The sequence below is a fragment of the Malaclemys terrapin genome, chromosome 23 (assembly GCF_027887155.1).
Source record: "Malaclemys terrapin pileata isolate rMalTer1 chromosome 23, rMalTer1.hap1, whole genome shotgun sequence".
NCBI lineage: Eukaryota > Metazoa > Chordata > Testudines > Emydidae > Malaclemys > Malaclemys terrapin.
Window position 1 is genome coordinate 18,254,044 of NC_071527.1, and position 22,011 is coordinate 18,276,054.

General features: G+C 52.4%; 1 protein-coding gene across 1 annotated transcript; it reads right to left on the reverse strand.

The window, feature by feature from the left end:
* Window positions 1-20,588: 20,588 nt before the first annotated feature.
* On the reverse strand, window positions 20,589-22,006 carry TIMM29 (translocase of inner mitochondrial membrane 29). Its single transcript, XM_054012788.1, has 2 exons — window positions 21,880-22,006; window positions 20,589-21,401 (listed from the first exon to the last, which is right to left on the reverse strand). The coding sequence occupies exons 1-2, from the start codon at window positions 22,004-22,006 to the stop codon at window positions 20,761-20,763; spliced, it is 768 nt and encodes a 255-aa protein (XP_053868763.1). The 3' UTR covers window positions 20,589-20,760.
* Between the last annotated feature and the right edge of the window lie 5 nt (window positions 22,007-22,011).

A 22,011-nucleotide genomic window follows, 5' to 3' on the forward strand; every position in this document is an offset into this window, starting at 1 on the left:
GTAGGTAGCAAAATACCTTTTAAAATCTGCCATTGAAGGCCTAGGAACTTGTCTTTTAATGAGATTTAGCTCCCTAGGCGCCTAAGTCCATTTTCAAAAGTTATTTAGGAGCCCAAGTCACTTAGATACCTTTGAAAATCTCAGATGTCTATCTCCCCTCATGAACGGAGTGATTATTTTTCTGCCTCCTGTTTAGGCACCACCAGTTCTGAGATGACAAAGCAGAATCTTTCCCCCTCCCCTTTTCTGATTTGAATGGTTGGAGGTGGTTTAGGAGGTCCGGAGAGGATCAGAGATTAGCTCTGTACAACGAGCTGTTTTCTTTGCCATCATTCCTCCGTGTTAACGGCTGGCCAGGGAAAGGCGGGGGTGGGGGAGACTTGGCTTGCAGGTTTCGCTCTGATTCTTCCTTCTGATTTCTCAAAAGACTCATCATACTTTTGAAAGAGACCGAGAGAAATAATTAAGTCAAAGAGCAAATTGAAGGCCAAGGCCTATAATTCTTTGGGCAAAGATCCTGCTCCTGTTGCAATTAGCATTTCCTGCTGATGTTATTAATGGGGTCAGTGTCCCCACCCACACATTTCTAAAAGGGTTGGGCAGAGGCTGTCTTCCATTTCCATGGGATGGCGGCGGGGAGGAGAGGGGTCAGCTTACCATGTTCATTTCCTGAGGAAGTGGGCAGGTCAGTTGTCTGTTTCTATTTAAACCTGATCTCCTTGCACTCTCCCCCCTTCCCCACTCCCAGTCTGTCCTAAAAATGGAGAGAGCTCGACACAGATGGCCATTTTGTTTAAGCAGTTAGGCCCAGCATGTAATTCTCACCCCCAGTGGGACAAAAGCACACCACCTCCCATGGTCTGGCCTCAGAGCTTCTGCTACCCGCTAGGACAGTGGTTCTCAACCAGGGGTTCACGTACCCCTGGGGGCAGCAGGGGCCTTCCAGGGGATACATCAACTCATCTAGAAATTTGCCTAGTTTTACAACGGGCGACATAAAAAGCACTGGCCAAGACAAGTCAGGACACACTAAAATTTCATACAGCCAATGATTTGTCTATACTGCTCTATAGACTATTCACTGAAATGTAAGTACAATATTTATAACCCAATTGATTTATTTTATAATTATAAAGGTACAAATGAGAAAGCATTTTTTCCAACAACAGTGGGCCGTGACACGTGTATTTTTATGTCTGATTGGGTAAGCAAGTAGTTTTTAAGTGAGGTGTAACTTGGGGTACGCAAGACAAAACAGACCCCTGAAAGGGGTACAGTCGTCTGGGAAGACTGAGAACCACTGCTCTGCGAGACATTACAGCAGCCCCTGAGCTTACTGTGTTGTCCAAGGAGCCCATGCAGGGTCTTTTGCGGTAGAAAAGAGGCATTACTCAGTTGCAGTGAAGATAAAAGGGATTTCTTTCATGTAGGATGCCAGACACAGACATGACGCTGCAGCTTCCAGACTCATTAAACTCAGGGGACGTCCACCCTGTAGTTTGGAGGGGTACTTCCGGCTTGTGTGGACATACAGGTGCTACTTCGGATCAAGCCAGTGCGGTGATAATAGCAGTGTGTAGCCACAGCGACTCAGGCTACGTACCTAGGATGGTGGACAGGACCGTACACAGGTAGCTAGGCCTTGCCACCGCAGCTACGCTGCATTTTTAGCATGCGAACTCAGTCAAAGCCAGCATGTGTACTTCTACCCAAGGCTGCAGGGCGGCCCCACTCTAAATGCCACTACACTGGCGTGTCCTATATCCCAGCCTGGCTAAAGCAAATCACGGGAGAGACCTAGACTCAATTGCAGCACCCGAGAGCTGCTGGGGCCAGGAGCAAAGTCAGACCATGGGCCAATCATCAAGATTTGCTGGCCCAGATCTGTTAGAATCCCTGTTACAACTGGTGGTAGCTGGGAGTGTCCTCCCCACGGACTGAGGAGCATGTGGGAGCTGGCCTCCGCTGGGAGTCATTCGTTAGTGTACCTTTCGGTTCCCAAACGGGCGGACCAAGGATTCAAATTATCGATAGGATATCCGGTAATCTAGTAAAGGATCCGACTATCCTTATTTTTCCCCAAGCAGGATAGCAACAGCTATAGGCTGATTGTAGTGGGGCGGGGGGCAGGGGAGTGTTATGGTTTTGTGGTTCCCTTACAGCTACCTCCTGCCAATACAAAACAGCAGGCCTCCTACGATGAGGCAAAAGCACGCAGCCCGGGACGTCCTTCCAAACACACCAGTGGTAATTAGCGCCTGGAGACTATCGGAGGAACGAACGAGGGAAGCAGCAGCAGAGAGAATTGCTGGGTTCTCTCCACTCTCACCCAAGCGGAGGTTCTGATCCTATTTTTGTTCCGTCTCTCAGCCCTGCCAAGTTCCAGCCATGGATGGCCCTTTGTAGCTTGGAAACTTACTCTTTTCTGTACCACAAATTCCATCTCTGGCCCACTCCTGCATCGAGGCTCTCGCTTCTTCCCTGTAACTGCTCCGTAGTCCGTGCCAGCTGCTAAACCCAAGCACGTGTCAGTCCTCTCCCCCTTGGGACTACTGCCTTCACCACCTTGTCGTCCTCCAGCCAGGCTGACTTCCTCAAACATCCTTTCATTGGCTTCCTCACTTTTAAGCTCTGACTCTTCCTTTATTTACATACACACACTTCGGCCCCAGCCGGGATCCTTATGCTTCCCCGTAGCCTGTCTCCTAGCTGCTCCTGTAGGCCCTGTCTCCATGAAGGCAATTCACACCACCACTGCAGTTAGACCAACACAAGCCCATGTCGCTAGAGGTTAATGCAGATGCATCTTATGTGGGTAAATTCCCAGATCGAGCTGGATTGTTTGACTGGATCAAGGTAATTATGCCGGTGCCAGTTTCACCATGGGCCTTACACCAGTGCTGATGCTGTCACCCTGTCTCCCGCACTGCCTGCCTTTGAGATACCCAGAACAACCTCCGGCCCCGAGTGCAGCCGGCCCTCTCCTGCTTCGTGGAACTCCTTAACCACCCTATTGCTCAACTTTCCCGCACTCGGCTGCTCTCCCGCACGGATTGCTCCATGTTCCGTGGCTCACTTCTCCCATTCCTGTTGTCAGAGTTCAGTATAAGCCCCTTGAGAGAAGGACCTGCCTGCAGTATAGGGCGAAAGCACCTGGCGCGGCCTAAGTAATAATACAAATAAAGCAAAGATCACGGCATGGCACCGGGAAAGAGAAGAGAAGCCACATTCCTGGAACCTGTGAAAGGGGATGGGGCACATATGCTGGATGGTACGATCCAATGATGATTAATTATTTGTATTACCGTAGCAACTAGGAGTCCTGGCTTGGCATCCTATTGGCTGTGGCGCTGTACATGCACCGAACAGAGAGACCGTCATTGCATCATCGGCTCTGCACGGACAGCGGAGCTACTTCTGTGCGCTGCTCTTGTGAGTACAAAGCCCCGTGCAGGCGTTCGTCACCACAAGCAGCACATTCCGGGAGCCAGAGAGAAACTGGCCGTTGTTTTAGTGGGGGAGGGAAAGAAAACCCAGCAGCCACGTTGTGCTTCAGCAGCTGCAGCTGGGGTGCTCACTTCAGCGTCTCGGTCATCCGTGACGCTTCATTACAAGCGTTGTCAAGCTCGGGTGCTGAATTCAGCCCCGCGGGATCGATGGGTTGTGAAGCGTGGCACAGCCGACTGGAGCGAGGCTTGCAAACAGCCCAGCGACGGCAAGTTCCCTCGCCGCTGACTTTCCCTGGCAGGCGCTCGAGCTCTTGAGCTGGTGGGTTTGCTGGGAGAAGACTTGCACTTTGGTGCAAGGACAAAAGAATCGCTCAGCTTTGCCGCCTGCCAGCGAAATACACACCAGCAGCTGCACCGCATCTATAAACTTAATGGAGTCGCTCTCAGGGTCTCAGATCTTACCAGCCCTCCAAACCCCCTCTCCCCTGCAGTACACAGGCCTTTGCTTCCGCCCCCGTGGCCTGAAGCGCCACCGTCTTGCGCTCAAGTCAGGACAGTGCTCAGAAACTCAGCACTTAAACAGGGGCTCTCGTCGGAGTCAAGCTCCCAGGGCAGCACTAGGGGCTCGGCGGTGTCGGGGCAGTGTGGAGGAAGCATTAATCCTGTTTATTACGGTATGCCCAAGGACCAAGTAAGAGCGGGGTCTCCATTGTGCGAGGCGCTGTACAGAGCAGGAGACAGTCCCTGCCCTGAAGAGCTGCCAATCTAAATAGACAAGACAACCAAAGCATCTGGGGCGAGGGACACAGTACACAACCCCAAAGCCCCAGTAAGATGCTAGGAGTCAGAGATGCCCAGGAAGCACCACTGTCCTGGCCCTGGCCTCTTGTGATCATTAGAAATAAGAGCCTAGGAACTAACCCACCATTATCTGAGTCAGATTTTAACTAGGGTCACTAATGTAACTCCCTGAATCCCCCTGCAGGTTCCATTGGATGGAGATGCCTCCTTCGCTTTCCTTCGTTTTATTTACGTGGGTTGGATGAAATGCGCTGATTGCCCCACGAGCATGCATGGATGAGACCGAGACAGGACGCAAACCAACTCCCTCCTTCCCCTCCAAAAAATCCTACACATCGTGCACTCAGTGTTCAGCTGCATTTCCTGACCGCGTGGCAGCGAACTCAACCACCTGCATTTTTACGGGTTAAAAAAAACCAATACAAATCAAATCACACCCCTCACCACGATAGTTCTACCAGTACAACAACTGTGCGCAGAGCAGCCCTTGGACACAGACTTTGGGTTTGTCTCCATGGAGCAGCAACGCAGGCCAGAGAATCTCACCCACCCGCTCCTGTAACAAACCCCTGACCTATGGCTGAGCTATTGAAGTCCTCAACTTGTGCTTTAAAGACTTCAAGGTGCAGAGAATCCTCCAGCAAGTGACCCGTGCCCCACACTGCAGAGGAAGGCGAAAAACCCCCAGGGCCTCTGCCAATCTGCCCTGGAGGAAAATTCCTTCCCGACCCCAAATATGGCGATCAGCTGAACCCTGAGCATGTGGGTAAGACTCACCAGCCAGACACCCAGGAAAGAATTCTCTGTTGTAACTCAGATCCCACCCCATCTAACATCCCATCACAGGCCATTGGGCATATTTACCGCTAGTAGTCAAAGATCAATTCATTGCCAAAATGAGGCTATCCCATCATACCATCCCCTCCCCTCGGAAGGCTGTTCCAGAACTTCACTCCTCTGATGGTTAGAAACCTTCATCTAATTTCAAGTCTGAACTTCCTGATGGCCAGTTTATATCCGTTTGTTCTTGTGTCCACATTGGTACTGGGCTTAAATAATTCCTCTCCCTGCCTGGTATTTATCCCTCTGATATATTTGTAAGCTCTGCTCTGGGAATGATCCTGGGGCAATTCTCTGGCTCGTGGTACACAGGAGGTCGGACCAGATGAGCACAATGGTTCCTCCTGGCCCGGAGGTGGTTATTTATGGAAGAGGAATGAGCGCCAGTTTCTCAGGAATGGCTTGGACTGGGAGCATGCTGGGGCTGCGCATGGGCACAAACGGGAACGGTTTGTTTCCTCCTGTAGGCAAAAAAGTACGTCCAGTAGGTTCCCGGCCTCTGTTAGGAGACGGAGTCTGCACAGGGAGGGTCGTGCACACTCGAGAGGGGATACATGCCTCTCCCTAGTGCTTCCGTCCGCGGATCTGAAAACTCAGCCTCATCCCTGGGTTAGCGCTGGGATAGGTGGGGAAATGGAGGGGAGGGGACTTGCTCCCAGGCAGGGGCAGAGCCTCACCCCGAGGAACGCCGCGTAGCTTAGGGGGCAGAACATTGGGCTGGAACTTGCGACACCAGAGTTTATTCCCAGCTCGGCCGCTGGGTGACCTCAGACAAGTCACATCCCCGCTCCGTGCCTCAGCTTCCCCTATCTGTAAAATGGGGATAATGCTACTGACCGTCTTTGTAAAGAGATCCACTGAGGAAAAACACTATATCGGAGTTAGGCATTATTACTATTCCCCCTGTCCTAACCGCTAGACCGCCACTCCTCTCCCATAGCTAGGAACAGAACCCAGCAGTCCTGACACCCGTCCCCACCTCCTCTGCTGTAGCCCCTATGCCCCAATTCCCTTCCAGGCCTGGGAATAGAACCCAGGTGTCCTGACTCCCAGTGATCTGCCCCCACCACCCCTTCTTTCTGTTTCTGTTGTCTACGTGTGAACCGTTTCCAAGATGGATTCGTTCCCAGTAACCGTTTTCTACCAACATCGAACACCACCGCTGCTTTATTTCCCTGTGAATTTCAAAGAGAACTTCAGACGAAGCAGCGGAGGGGAAAGCCCCTTTGGGACCTCACCCCTGGCCTAGCAGGGTGCGTGCCAACTCAGGCCGGCAGACAGGCACCGAGCCATCGATACAAGACAATGTAATAGACTTTCCACCCAAAAAAAAGAAGCCGCCTCCACAATTCCTGGGTGCCGCTGATAAATTCATTTCTTCACACTCTTTACCAGGATAATAGCTGGCATGATCGCAGTTAATAGCAACGGAGCAGTTGTCTCCATGACAACATTAGACCCTATTAAAATCACCTTCATCTTTCCGAGCCAGTCGTCTCCTAGGGACAATAGGAACAACTGAGGGGAAGGGACAAAAATGATACTGGGGCTTGTTTGTTTCTCTCTCTCGTTTTAACGTTCCCCATCGTGCCGTTAAGTTGGTCCAAAGCCCAGAAAATGCCTCAGTGGACTCTGGTCTATTTCCGAGCGATCTATCGAGGGGAGAACTGCAATTTTAGATCCACACGGGCCCGGATTTCGTGTACACTCAGGGCTCTTTACGGCCATCCAGCAGCATAAAGGGCCTTGTTACAGCGGGCGCAGATGTAAGTGATGCTCACTTGGAAGCCCCTTTCCCGTGCCGGAGCAGTGCCACGGAGAACAAAGCGCCCCAGAATTTAGGATCAGATTGTGGAGGAAGATGGAGCAGCGAGTCACCAGTCCACCCACACGTGGCCAGTTTCAGCCCCTGGGCTCTCGAGGGTTTTTATTATCTGGGCTGGGGTGGGGAGAAGGCGCTTCCTACGTTGCTGGCATCCATTGGGACCCACTGGAGCGTCACGTTTAGAGTCAGTCTCTCAACTCAGGTTTGCCAGGCGGGTGGCACAAGGTTACCACCGTCTAACAGTCAACAAAACCGGGTTACTTCTTGCCCTAACCCCTCTCTCAGTATCTGGTATCTCTCGATCTCTGGCTCCTTCCAGTTATCCAGTCTCCCTGCCCTGCCATCTCCCCGCTACACACGCACGCACGCAGCTTTTGCTCTCTGTGTGTCTGCCTCTGGTCGCCATCCGCCTCCTCGTTGCTTTCCCTGCTGCATTAAGCTGTGCAGGGCGTACAACTGCATTATGTAATTCTAGAGCGGCGTAACTTCTGCTCTCGTCTAACGTTTCTGTGACTTCGATCTCGAAAGCAGCTCACGATTCAAAGCCGCTTTCTCCCATGATGAGGGCCAGAGAGGATAGATGGTATCATAGGGCAGTTCATGCTAGTAACTTGCACTCCCAATGTGCACACAGGTACCTAGTGGTCAGAGGACAGGCCCGGGGTCAGAAAACTGTCCCGTTACTCCTAAGCAGCAGCGAGAGACTACGGCTGCCGAGCCCTGCGGCTCGGCCACTGAGTCACTTGGCCAAATCACGTGCTCATCTGTAAACCGGGGGGAAATTACAGCTGCCCAGCTCTGCAAAGTGCACTTCAGTCCTGTGGAGAACGGTGCTGCCGCTGCTCGGTCTAGGGCAGCGGCTCTCAACCTTTCCAGACGACGGCACCCCTTGCAGGAGGCTGAGTGGTTTTGCGCACCCTAAGTTTCACCTCACTTAAAAACCACTTGCTGACAAAATCCGACCTAGAAGTGTCAGAGCCCGCTAGTACTGACAAATGGTGGACTTGCTCATTTTTACCATAGCATTAGAAAATAAATGGATTGGAATAGATTGTAGTTACATTTCAGTGTGATACGTGAGCCGGTTTTTTCCATGTGTGAGCCTTGCCCGAAGCCCGAGTCCTGCCACCCGGGGCTGAGGCACGTAACTTAGCTTCACAGGGACCCCTGTGGGGTGAGGCCCTAACTGCCCTGCACGCCAGGCCCTATGGCCGGCCCTGCACTTGCAAGTCCTGTAACCACCAGGTTGAGAAACGCTGATCAAGGTGAGTTGAGTACCCCCAGGAAGACCTTTGTTCATCCCCAGGGGTACATGTACCCCAGCTGAGAACCACTGCTCTAGAGGCCACACTGAGGTGAGAGCCCCATCATGCACAGACCTGTACCAAGAATGATCCCAGTAGAGTTTGCAATCTAGGCACGACAGGCAAAGGAAAGCTTCTTAACCTCTTTTTACAGAAAGGAAACTGAGGCACAAAGATGTTACAGGCCAGATCCTCAATGGGAGTCTGTCAGAGTATCTAGGCCCCAATCTGGGCCTAAGTGACAAGCCCAGGACAAGACTGGACATCGAAGCCAGATATCCTGAATCCCAGCCACCAGACCACCCCCCATCTTCAATCCGCAAGTGGCAGTGGCAGGATTACCTGGGCAGCGGAGCTGAGCGGTTCTTTCCTGAACCAACAAACGTGCCGAGAGAGCTAGCGGCTCTTACACCTGCGTCACGTTTAAATCGAAAGCTCGGCTCATAGATCTCGCCCCTCCTGTTTGAGGCCGTGCAGAACCTCCTGGTGGCCAACGGAGCTGGTGTTTACCTCGAAAATCACATGGTCCCACTTTACATGACGGTTCCATTTCTAAATAGTTCATAACGGGTTAATACCCAATTCAGACATGTTTTTAATGCATCATTCATCAATCGTTATGGATTGAGGGAGAATTTTTGTCCTTCTGTAACACATACCTCTCCTGTCTGTACCACGTTTATCATGTTATTATTAGAGAAGCAGTTTTGCCTAGTGGATAGAGCGCAGGACTTTGACTCTGGAGACCTGGGTTCTAATCCTGCCACTGGCCTGCAAGTCACATCACCATTGTGCCTCTGTTTCCCCACCTGTATAATCCTGACCTGCTTTGTAAAGCACGTTGAAAGCAACGAATGAAAAGCCCTAGATAAGAGCTAGGGGTGATTATTTCTATTACAGCAGCACCTAGGAGCCCCCCGGCTGGACCAGCACCGTACTGTGTTAGGCCCCAAGCGGACACAGAACAAAAAAACTGTCTCTCCATTCATCCTGCATTAACCCTTTAGAAACTATTTATTCATGGAACCTTAACATGCATTGTGGCCAAAGTAACACAGTATTGCCAACGCCAAGAGTTCAAAAACCACCAGTCAGGTCCCCCAGAACGATGAGATCAGCTTACAAATACACGACTGTAAATAATACCACATTTGGGGTCCGGTTTCTGCGCCGTCAGGGGGCAGGGCGTTTGCATTTCTCCACAAGCAGGAGAGCTAGGAAGTAACTTTAAGAGGGAAAGCAGAGATGCTCCCATCATCCCAGGAGATCACCGGGTATCCCGAGACTCGCGATAAAAGCGCGAAAGTTGGCCCCACTGGCTGACAACAGGACGTGTTTCACCAGAGACAACAGACACTTCTCCACAGTCTGAGCTTTGGAATGGGCACAAAAGCCATGAAAGAAACACTGCTAGCCAGGGAAAGTGAGATGCGACAAATCCGGTGGTTTTATGGGGCAGAACAGACAGCCTTTGACCTGCCTGCAAAAGCAACATCGTTTTGACTAAAAGAACAGGAGTACTTGTGGCAGCTTAAAGACTAACAAATTTATTAGAGCATAAGCTTTCATGGGCTACTGCCCACTTCTTCGGATGCATATAGAGTGAAACATATATTGAGGAGATATATACACACACATACAGAGAGCATGAACAGGTGGGAGTTGTCTTACCAACTCTGAGAGGCCAATTAAGTAAGAAAAAAAATTTTTTTGAAGTGATAATCAAGCTAGCCCAGTACAGACAGTTCGATACCTATTGTTTTGACTGTCTCCAAGCTATCGTGACTGTTATTACCAGCAGCGAAGAATCATCACTGATGGGGAAGAGACAGGACGTGGATTACAAAATCCAGATTGCATTACTTGAAAGGTTCATGGACTTTTGGGGTGAATCTACCCCCGGCTGCAATCAAACAGGAGGCTAATGTATGGTTTCGGCTCAATTCTTGGTGTCGTCACACCCCGAACTCAAAGCAAACACCAGGAAGCGTCAAGTCACAGCGGTTAAAACCCTTGACAGTGTCACAGATGCCCGTCTGTGTCCTGAAACCCCCGAGATCCACTTATCGAATGGGTGCGCTCTGTAAATCGACAAAAACCACAAGATAATCTTGGACCCGGCGCTGCTCTGCAAACATGGTACATGAGCCTGTGACGGTCTTGGGTCAGAACCAGGCACTGCCCCAAATGCAACATCTGGCCATCACACAATAAGTTATTCAGCACGTCTTCCAGATCTCATTTGCCCTCCACTTGGAGATTCACCGACTCTGACTTTGTCTACACTGATCGGCCCTGATTTCAGCCACTTGTGCAGCTACCGCGCTCAGGTATGGGGGGCTGCTATAAGCCATGACCTGCCGACCTGCTTCAAGCAGACGTGAGCTCCCCCACACAAACAGCGGCTTTGGAGCCAGGCGAAAGCCTCATTGTGGCAGGTACAGTGGATGGGGCTCTGGTGAGACACTAAGAAACAGGATTGTTCTCCAGTCTGAGGCTCCAGGGCTGCGTTTTAAACATCGACAAGGCTGGGACCTTCCATGGACATACCCCAGATCAGGAGAGAGCTGGAGACAGAACCCAGGAGCCCTGATTCCCTCCCCTCCCCTGCTCTAACCCACTAGCTCCCACCCCTCTCCCAGAGCTGGGAACAGAACCCAGGAGTCCTGACTCCCAGCCCCCCACAATTGCTTCCCACTCTCTGGATCAGGAACCAGGTACTTACCACTGGCCACGTAGTGCACAGCTCTCCACAAACACCTATGTACGTTAACGCATCTCTCACTTCCTTTTGATGAGTGTAGGGGGCTGGACTCGGTGACCTCTCAAGGTCCCTTCCAGTCTGACGATTGACGCCCATTGCAAGGGCAAACAGGTCGTGTTTCGTGCCACATGCCCTACAGCCACTGGGAAGCCAGCGTCCTGGTACAGTGCAACCATTGTTCGCCGATGAGAACATAAAAAATAAATTCCCTGTGGCTTTGTCATTGTGTGAAACTGTGCAAAATTGCTCCTTAAGCCTTTACATTTCAGGTAACAGAGGGGTAGCCGTGTTAGTCTGAATCTGTAAAAAGCAACAGAGGGTCCTGTGGCACCTTTAAGACTAACAGACGTATTGGAGCATAAGCTTTAGTGGGTGAATGCCCACTTCGTCAGATTTTAGTAAAGTCCATTTGTGTGGAGGGTTGGTTATTTATGAAAGTCTCCAGGTTGGAGAGCTCTTTCTTGATGTTTTTCTGTTTGCTGTATAGGATAGCGTATGGCATAATCTCTCACTGTGGTCTGTGCAGTACGTAGCTAGCAATGGATTTTTCACCTTCAGTCCATTTGGTATGATGTCCCTCCGTTTGCATTTGGAAAGGAAGATGAAGTGGGCATTCACCCACGAAAGCTTATGCTCCAATACTTCTGTTAGTCTTAAAGGTGCCACGGGACCCTCTGTTGCTTTTTACATTTCAGGGACTTTCGCCTCTCGGGAGCAGCCACTCTAGATTTTCAGACGTGCAAAATCCAGGCAGGAATGGTGACGAGCCAACCGTGGTAGTTATTTCCCAGGGAATGTAGTTAGTGGAGTGCAGCGTCTTCCCAGAGCCCCATGAAAACAGCCCCAGAGCCCCGGCCCAGCACAGGGGATGCTGGGCAAAATGCAATGGCTTGTGTTGTTCACGTCACACTAGAGGATCCAATGGGCCCATCTGGCTTTAAGCTCTAGGAGTTGAATATCAAAGGGAGTAAGAGTTTGGCTTAATCGGTGGATTTATTAGAAACTTTTCCCCCACAATGAAAACATTTGCCTGCAAAGGAAACGTTGTGGACATGGGGCCAAAACATCTCAGTTGTAACCTGCAGGCCACCTTGCTCTCCCAGCCCTGAGCTCCCAGCTCTGCCAGAGCCCCTCAGTCCCGACATCACTGCTACCCCAGCCCTGAGCTCCCCGCTCTGCAAGGACCCCTCAGACCCGACCCACGGCCTTACTGCTACACCAGCCCTGAGCTCCCAGCTCTGCCAGAGCCCCTCAGTCCCGACATCACTGCTACCCCAGCCCTGAGCTCCCCGCTCTGCCAGGGCCCCCGAGCCCTGAGCTCCCCGCTCTGCCAGGGCCCCTCAGTCCTGACCCACGGCCTCACTGCTCTCTCAGCCCTGGGCTGCCCCCAGCCGTGCTAATCTGCTTCTTCCGAACCGACTGGACTTTGCTATCCCTGCTCAAATTCCTCCCCCATCTTTTCCCAGTTACTTCCCTCCCCGTGGTTCATCTCTTCCCTTGCTGCACCCTCGACACTGTCGACTCGGCCCATTTAAAACCAAAATGCCAGCAGGCCCGTGCCGTTGTGATTAATCAGCTAAGAGCGGAATGCCCCAGTAGAGCATTAATGCCACAAGCAATTTCTCCAGAGGTATTTTTGCAGCTCGTTTGCATAAAGGAGAAGGTGGTGGAATTCGCCCCAGCTGGCACCCTGCGATGGGAAGCACCAACTCCCTACAAATGCCTCACTCTCCTACCGCTGGCACCGAGGTGGAGCTCACGTATTTCCAAACCCGATGCCCAAAACCCCAAGTTGTCTGTTGGAAATCCGGGGCTAAACTCGAGCTCAGAAAAGAATGAAATACTGGTTCCTGGAGAACAAACTGCTGTAATTCGGTGGAGCTGGGGAAAAGAAATCACAAAGGAAAATATTAGCTGCCGTGAGACAAATGATAGGGGTTTGCATCCTCTCTGACCGAGCAAACAGATCAGCACAACTTCCCAATGCACTTCCCAACGTGCCACCCAGGAGCGCTCAGAGGAGCGTGCTCCCACCAAGGAAGTCAGTGGCAGAGCTGGGAATAAAACCCAGGAGTCCTGGCTCCCAAGGAGTCCTTGCCCCCCGATCCCAATGACTGTAACTCCGGCATGTCAGCCGGGACCTGCCCATCTCCTTCACAGTCACGGGAACATGAAATCATAGAATCACAGAATCTCAGGGTTGGAAGGGACCTCAGGAGGTATCTAGTCCAACCCCCTGCTCAACGCAGGACCAATACCCAGACAGATTTTTGCCTCAGATTCCTAAGTGGCCCCCTCAAGGATTGAACTCACAACCCTGGGTTTAGCAGGCCAATGCTCAAACCACTGAGCTATACCATCTCGCCCCTGGCAGGCAGCACGCGACTCCGGAACTCGCTCCAAGGCGCGTTCTCTTTGGCGATTTCCTTGCTGAGCGAGCTCATCCCTGTCGGAGGTTCTCTCTTCGCAGGGCTGTTTCAAGTAATTCTTCCCCAGCCGTGTCAGGAACAGAGATGATTGGAAGGCTCAGATCCCGGCCAGGGGGAAGAGAGCAAACGCCGTTCATCAAAAAAGCCTCGGCCCTTTTCACATCAGCTGCCTGACCAGCCTCTCCAGTCTCTAGCCAAACGGCTCAGCGCTTGATGCTTAACAATCCCCTGCCCTTCTCTAGAGCCAGTCGTCAGCGATCTTAACCAGCTGCACAGATGTTAATGAATGAAACCTTAATTGGGAGGAGAGTTCGGCTCACGCTCGGCCCTGACTGCCAGTTCCTTGCTCCAACCCAGGGTTTCTCCAGTGGCGGTAGGGAGCTCGGGAGGCAGCGAATATCTTTAGTGCAATGGAAAGCAAAGACAATCTCACTTCCACGCATGCTGAGCTTTCAAGGTCAAGGATTCCACGCCAAGTCACTTCCATCGGCTTAGCCTGGATACAATTTCTACTCGCACTTGTATCGGCCAGGCCACGGGGTCATGAACATTTCTAACTTCAAATCAGAGGTCGCCAACCGGAAGTTGGCCAACCTGCTCCAACCACTAACACACACTCCCCTGCTAACATCTCTCGCAAGGACCCTGCAATTCTGCCCTAATCTCGGCACTGTCCCTTCAGCTAGGTCGAGAATTCCTCTCTTAACATTGAGAGGGGAAGTTCAGGTGACACGTTTGTTCCCAGGAGGGATGCCCTACATGAAGCATTTCAAAGCTCAGATCAGTTTCTTTAGTAACACTTTTAAAGGTGCCTGCGATGTGCGTTTACTTTCCATGTCATAGGATTCACTAGCTAATCATTTCGCAGGGATTAATAATTTAAGAGGCTGCTGATATTTGCATGCGTTACACACAATGGGTTTAAAACCCGTGACTATATTCTTAACAAATCCATTTGCATTTAACAGCCAGATCGCAGCTCTTCATAAAACACCCAATGGAAAGACTTCACTGAACTTGTTACCGGAGCCGAGCTAAAGTCTCCAACTCAAATCTGCTTCACAAAACTGCTGCTGTTCTTCCACTCGGAGCCAGGAGCTTTGAGCGACAAACAACTTACTGACCCCAGGGATGAGACAAAAAACGTGTGTTTAGAATCCTTACAGCTGAATGCTTTTCCAGGGCAGGTTTTCCCTGAGTCACTTATTCATCTCTGTGTGTGTTATTTATGAGGTGTATTACGGTAACACCTAGGCACCCCAGTTATGAACCAGGACCCCACTGTGCATGGCGCTGTGCATTCTTTTCTAGGTGTAGCGCCTAGGAGCCAGTCAGAGAGCAGGGCAGGTGCTGCACCGACCCAGAACACACACAGTCATGCCTAGAGACGCCAACGGCGATCGGGGTCCCTTTGTGGAGGAGTGGATGGGCGGGGCAGGGGTTTCCCAACCAGCCTGGCACCTGCTCCAGTCTGAATTCATTGGTGACCAGACTCAGACAGTATCCCGGTGAGGTCTTACCAGTGCCTTTTACAACAGCGCGAATGCTTCCCTCGCGCCGCTGGACACAGGAGCCTAGGCTGCAGCATGGGGCGGGGGGTATTTGCCCGACTCCGGAGACCCAGGTTCAATTCTCTGCCCCACCACAGACTTCACGTTCGACCTCGGGCAAGATGTGCCATTTCTCTGGGCCTCAGTAGTACCTAATGAAGAGTGCAAGGGACTCAGTCACTATGCAAATAGGGCCTGTATAAGCACCAGAGATAGGGCCAGCACAAACATATAAGAGGCAGTTCCTGCCCCAGAGAGATTACACTCTAAATAAAGGGTGGGTGGGGAAACTGAGGCACGGAGGCGCAGGGACTTGCCCAAGGTCACTCAGCATGCCAGTGGCAGAGCCTGTTCCCTTCCAGGAGGCCAGTTTCTCGGTCGGTCACTTTCCTTCTACCTTTGAACATTCCCAGCGTGGGGAAACACGTCTCTTCCTCCCACCCCCAAAGTCACCCAAACACATGAACGTAAAATCAAGATCCCCAGTTGCCCTTTTGCTGAAGGGATCTCGGCCTCACCTCTTTACGGCGCCCTGGGCTCTGGTGCTTGAAACAAAGAAAACTCCGCCCGGGGGGCCATGTCGGGGCACCAGAAACCAGCACTGGTTTGATTTGGTAACAAGCCGTATGTTGTGGCTCCTACAGCCCCTGGATAGCAGCGGCACGAGGCCAAAAACAGCAAGTTCCATCCAAACCCTTTAGCACGAGAAAGCCCCCAAGATTACTTGCTGCTTCCTCAAACCAGCCCCCAATCCGCTCGAGTGCCCCTTGCTGAAATAGCCCCTCGGAACAACGTACCAAGGGTGGGGGTAGATTCTCCATCACTGCTTGGACGTGCCCCTAAAAGCTCCGCTCTAGGAACTAATTGGGGGCAGGGCTCTGACCTGGTCAGACTGGATGGTCACAGCGACGGCTTCTGGCCTGGGGATCTAGCAAATGCCACCGCAGCGAAGTAAATGGCAACAGAAAACACAATAGTGGTAAAGAAACTGACGCTGGCCTGTCTCGGGGTGTGTCAATGCCAAGGACCTGCATGGCCGAAGCTGTGACTTTTACATCAACAGGAAAGGAGGCCTGTGGATTGAGCTGCATTGAATAGGATGGTTGGAACCAGGGAAATAAGCCACAGTTCCACCTAGAATAGAGATCGTCACTAACGGGTGTAATGTATTGGCCATCGAGTCTGCAGTTTCCCAGATGCCCCTAAGTGGAGTACTTATGTGGTGAGCTTTTCAGCCTAAAGGGTCCCAGTGTCTATTATAAGCTAAGGAGATCAGCGTCCTTATGGTGCCAGGCGCTGCACAGACCACCAGCCAAGATCAGGGCCCCTGTTGTGGCAGGCGCTGCAAAGCCCCCTGACTGAGAATGGAGACCCCATTGTGCTGGGCGCTGCGCAGACACTACGCAAGAGACAGTCCCTGCTCTGCAGAGCTCAGTCTGAATAAACCAAGGGTGGGAAGAAAGGAGGTACACCTCTACCCCGATATAACGCTGTCCTCGGGAGTAAAAAAAATCTTACCCTGTTATAGGTGAAACAGCGTTATATCGAACTTGCTTTGATCCGCCGGAGCGTGCAGCCCCGGCACCCCGGAGCGCTGCTTTACCGCGTTATATCCGAATTCGTGTTATATCGGGTCGCGTTATATCGGGGTAGAGGTGTATAATGATTCCAGTTTTGAAGACGGAGATACAATTTCATCCGCTGCTAAAATGCAGCCACCTCTGGGCTTGTTAAACAGCTCACATCAAACACTTCCCAGCAGTTTCATACCAGGTGCAAAGACAAATTCTGCATCGGACGGAAGCAGCACCGAGATCGGCGCCAGGGGCATTACTTGGTGCGTAGGGCTCGACTCTGCTAAAGACAACGGCGTTTTCTCTGAAACGGACGGCTGCCAGGAGCAAGGGGAAGGCAATAAAGGAAAGGCCTGCATGACAAACACGCTACGGCGTGAAATTAACCAGGTAGGAGCAATACAGCTCGTGCCAAAGGAGAGTAAGAAACACAGAACAGGGACCGTTTGCTACTAAAACCCAAATTTCCTCTGTGTTTACACAGCAGATATTGCTGCGCGGAGACCTTCAGAGCCGTTTGGGTTAGGAGAGCTGTTTTGTCCCAAAGGCGCTGAGAGCTTATGCACAGATCAGAACTGCAGGGCTCCCGTTCCCACCCACCGCCAGAGACGGGCTGATCCTGCAGTGGGGTTTACTGAAGCTCCCGGTCAGCTGGGCCTCGTCCCACATGCGACTGCTGGACAGCGAATGGTGAGATCATGGGTCGTTCTTTTCCCAGACCGAGCATGCTCCCGCTCACGGCATCTCCGTGCCTCTCCAGTTCTCTCACGCCCAGAACCTACAGTTCTACCACTGCGAACACCCCCCGTCTCCCTTGTATCTCTCTGGGCTCTCACACACACAGATTTTTCTAGCTTTCCTCTCCACCTCATACCACACACCTCCCTCTTTCCTCACATGCGCAGTCACACGCTCATGGGCTTTCTAGCTTTACAGAGACACACCCGTAGTGTGTGTCTAACACACCGACCCCATCTCTCATCTCTGAGTGGGGCCCGAGCACTGCTCGGTTGTGGGTCTGATTCTCAGCTCCCCTCTCCCTGTGCTTGGGGAAGGAAAGGAGTTTGGTGGCTTGAAGTTCCCTTTGCGCTCCTGCATTCTGGGGCTGCCTGACCCCTGGTGTGAGTTAGAGCAGCGTTGGGACTGCTCTAACTCAAGCTCTGGTTGCTGTCCTGATTTTCCCCTCCACCCCCGAGACTGGAAACAAGGCGGGTGCAGGGCCAGGAGGACGGCCCCTTCCCAGCAGGGCTTGTCAGAGGACCCAGATCGGCCTAAAGGGGCCTTCAGAGAACAGAGTGAGCACAGCCCAGAGGCCAGTTATTGTCTTGAGCGGAGCCGACGTGCCGCGGTCAAAGACTCCGGCGACTCAGAGAGGAATGGCTCCGCTGTGAAAGCCTCTCAGAGCCCAGCCCCTGCAGCTGTTTGGTCCCTTATTAAATGGGTTAATAAATCATTAGGACAGAATTCAGAAGAACCCGACGCGCGCCTGTACGCAGCCTCGCAATTCCAACCCAGCCGCCGAACAGTCAGGTTGGCCTGTGAAGCCATGTTCTCTTCCCGCCTTCCCCCATCACCTTTCCCAGAAGAGAGAAGTGCCAATTGCCCCAGGGCGATTCTATCAGTCCCTGGACTGGCAGTTCCCCCAAAGCCGGGGCAGATCCGCAACACCCACAAATTGATCGTGGACCCGTCCCCAGGGGGGCCAACCCAGCCACGGCCCATTGCTCCCGAGAACGTCCGCCCACAAGAGAACTGCAAAGGTAGCGCTACTCGTCTGCCGAAGTTTTCCCTTAATTCTCTAGTGCCCTCTGCTGTCTCTTTAGGATCCAACAGGAAAAAGTTTCCACTTGTTCTGAAAACTAAAGCGAGGTGAAATTGTACAGACTTTTTTTTCACCACCACCACCATCAACAAAAAATACAGGTTTGGATCGATGGAAACATTTTGCTAATTCGTGTTGCTAGGACCCTAAAATTGGGTCAAATTCGCCAAATCACTTTGGTTGGGGGAAAAAATCGTCAGAAATTGAAACGTTGCACACCACCATTTTCAATACCCAACATTTTGATTCAAAGAGGCTTTTGGTTAGAAATTGGCTTCAGTTTCATTTCGCTGTTTTTTTAAAGAGTGAAAAAAAGTAAAAACCAAACGTGGTTGTGGGTCAAAGGGAACGTTTTAATCCATCCACAAGGTTTTTTGGTTTGGCCCATGACCCAAAGTCGGCTGTTCGCTCAGGTTGGCGTAGAGGCACAAATGTCAGCGTGCAAGCTCTTTTCACTCTAGAGAGACAAATATCGTCTAGGAGTCAGGCCTGGCTGCTAGAGACTAACCGGATCTATCCCTTTCAATGCAATGCTGCTCTGGGCATGCCCTCTGAAGACCAGCACACACGCTGAAGTCTTACTTTTTGTCTAAGGAGCCATACGTAATATGAAAGCAATGATTCTAGAGCGCAGAATCAGCAGCTACCAACCTTCATGTACTACTGATCTCCAGTCACGTTTCAGAATGGACAGAGGTAAACAGTGAGTCCCCCAGGGATCTGTACTGGGACAGATGTACAAATGATCTGCATAAAGGGGTAAACAGTGAGGTGGCAAAAATTGCAGACACAAAATTACTCAAGATAGTTAAGTCCAAAGCAGACTGGGAAGAGCTACAAAGGGAACCCACAAAACTGGGTGATTGGGCAACAAAATGGCAGATGAAATTCAGTGTTGATCAATGCAAAGTAACGCACATTGGAAAACATCATCCCAACTATACGTATAAAATGATGGGGTCTAAATGATCTGTTACCACTCAAGAGAGAGATCTTGGAGTCACTGTGGAGAGTTCTCTGAAAACATCCACTTGATGTGCAGCGCAGTCAAAAAAGCGAACAGAATGTGAGGAACCATTAGGAAAGAGATGGATAAGACGACAGTAAATATCATAACGCCCCTATATAAATCCATGGTACATCCCCACCTTGAATACTGCATGCAGTTCTGGTCATCCCATCTCAAAAAAAGATACATTAGAATTGGAAAAGGTTCAGAAAAGGGCAACAAAAACGATCAGGGGTATGGAACGGCTTCCGTATGAGGAGAGATTAAAAAGACTGGGACCGTTCAGTTTTGAAAAGAGGCAACTAAGGGGAGATGTGAGAGAGGTCTGTCAAGTCATGAATGGGGTAGAGAAAGTGAATAGGGAAGTGTTATTTACCCCTTCATATAAACACAAGAACCAGGGGTCACCAATGAAATGAACAGGCAGCAGGTTTAAAACAAACACAAGGAAGTATTTCTTCACACAACGCACAGTCAGCCTGTGGAACTCCTTGCCAGGGGATGTTGTGAAGGCCAAAAGAATACTTGGGTTTAAAAAAGAACTAGATAAGTTCATAGAGGGTAGGTCCATCGATGGCTATTAGCCAAAATGGGCAGGGAACCCATGCTCTGGGTGTCCCTAAGACGCTGACTGTCAGAAGCTGGGACTGGATGACAGGGGCTGGATCACTCACTAATTGCCCTGTTCTGTTCACTCCCTCTGGGGCACCTGGCACCGGTCACTGTCGGCAGACAGGACACTGGGCTAGATGGACCTTTGGTCTGACCCAGTCTGGCCGTTCTTTAGAGCCAGGCCCGTGACTGAGGAACCCTCTTACACCTGTGTCCACCCTGGGCAACCTTTGGGGGAGAAGCTGGCAGACGTGCCAAGGATCCTTGGATTTACGTCTCCTTCGAGAAACAGCATGTCCAGCAGAACAGCACCTCCTAGCATCGTGACGGACCCCTGGGGCCAGAACTGACTCAGGAGGGCGGGCAGGCATCCACCTTGCAGCGCACCACACCGGGGCACTGTGATCAGCACGGCCGCCGAGGGGAGAGCGCCCCCTACTGCATCACCATTGCCACATCCACTAGTGCACTGCTGTTCCCCCACCCGAACAAGGAGGTGGTTTCCTTTTGGAAACCAGCCTTAGACTGGAACACCCAACATCGGGCCAGCATGGCGACCGCGAGATAAGGGGAGCCAGTGGCTAACGGATCCCAGGAACAGCTCATCGGTGACTGGAAAACTCACAGAACTGATTTATTGAGCTCAGCTCAGTTGGGCCATGAGCACAATTATATTTCATTACCGGATTCTTTTTGTATTTCATCTCCCCCCCACCCAGTGCCAGCTCCCAGACCGACCGGCCCCGGGAGCCCACAGAAACCGGAAGTCTCTTTGTTCAGATCATTGGTTTAAGGCTCCCTGAAGTGGCTGCCGCTCCTCCTTTTCCGCCCGCTCAATCTGCTCCTCTGTCAGGATGACGGGTTTGTATTTCTCGTCAAAGAGTTTTTCGTTGGCCGCTGAGTGGAGGTTCCGGGAGGAGATGGTCCTGAGATGCTCAGGGAGATACTTGAATTCCTCTTCGTTGATGTCGGAATCCTTCATTTTCGAACTTAAAACCCACCAGCGGCCCAAGAACCCCACGTCCAGGATCCAGGCGGGAAAGTCCGTCCAGCGCGGCTTCAGGTGTTTGCAGTGAGCCTGGTACAGAGCCGCTTCCGCATCAAAGGGGGCCTGGTAGACGAGGGAGAAGAAGACCAGGCTCTGGTAGCGCAGCCGCCCCTGGTTCCGGAGCTTCATCAGGCGCTGGACGTGCCCCTCGGAGCTGCCGTTCCGGATCCAGGGGGAGAGCAGGAGGAGGGTGCCCGAGGCTTCGAGGAGGGAGGACTCGAACGAGGCGTCGCAGGGGACGTGGAGGCTGCAGACAGTGGCTCCGGCCAGCAGCGAGAGGTAGAGTCCGGCTTTCCCAGGCCGCTCCTTGAAGCCAAGGGCCACATCCCGGCAGGCGTCGGCGTAATCCTGAAGGAGGCTCTTGCACCACAGACCTGCGCGGGGAGAGGAAGCTCAGGGGCTGCCGGCTCCGGGGAGCGAGGCCCGAACACTCCAGGCCGCTGGGGGTGGGTACGTCTGGGTACCGGGGGGGTGGGAGGACCTGGCAAAGGGATCCAGGAAACCGGGCTGCCAGCGCCCTGCTCTAGTGCGTGCCCCAAAGAACCCAGGCGTCCGGGCCTGCGACCCCTTCCCCCAAAGAACCCAGGCGTCCGGGCCTGCGACCCCTTCCCCCAAAGAACCCAGGCGTCCGGGCCTGCGACCCCCTTCCCCCAAAGAACCCAGGCGTCCGGGCCTGCGACCCCCTTCCCCCAAAGAACCCAGGCGTCCGGGCCTGCGACCCCCTTCCCCCAAAGAACCCAGGCGTCCGGGCCTGCGACCCCCTTCCCCCAAAGAACCCAGGCGTCCGGGCCGCCCCCCTCCGGCTCTGACCCCCCCTCCCCAAAGAACCCAGGTGTCCGGGCCCCCCCTCACCCAAACGGCCGGTGGCGATCCGCTGCCAGCGGCTCCCGCCCCCCGCCATGGGCCGCTCGCTGCCGGGACCGGAAGTGGTTTCTGCCCGGCCGGGAGACGGGGACGGACCCGGGCCGGGCGAGACCATCTCGG

Bases quoted from the DNA above. Each gene is read 5' to 3' on its own strand.
- TIMM29 (XM_054012788.1), bottom strand. From the start codon at position 22,006: ATGGTCTCGCCCGGCCCGGGTCCGTCCCCGTCTCCCGGCCGGGCAGAA. The intron at 21,402-21,879 runs GTGAGGGGGGGC...CTCCCCGCGCAG, and splicing joins GATCGCCACCGGCCGTTTGG to GTCTGTGGTGCAAGAGCCTC.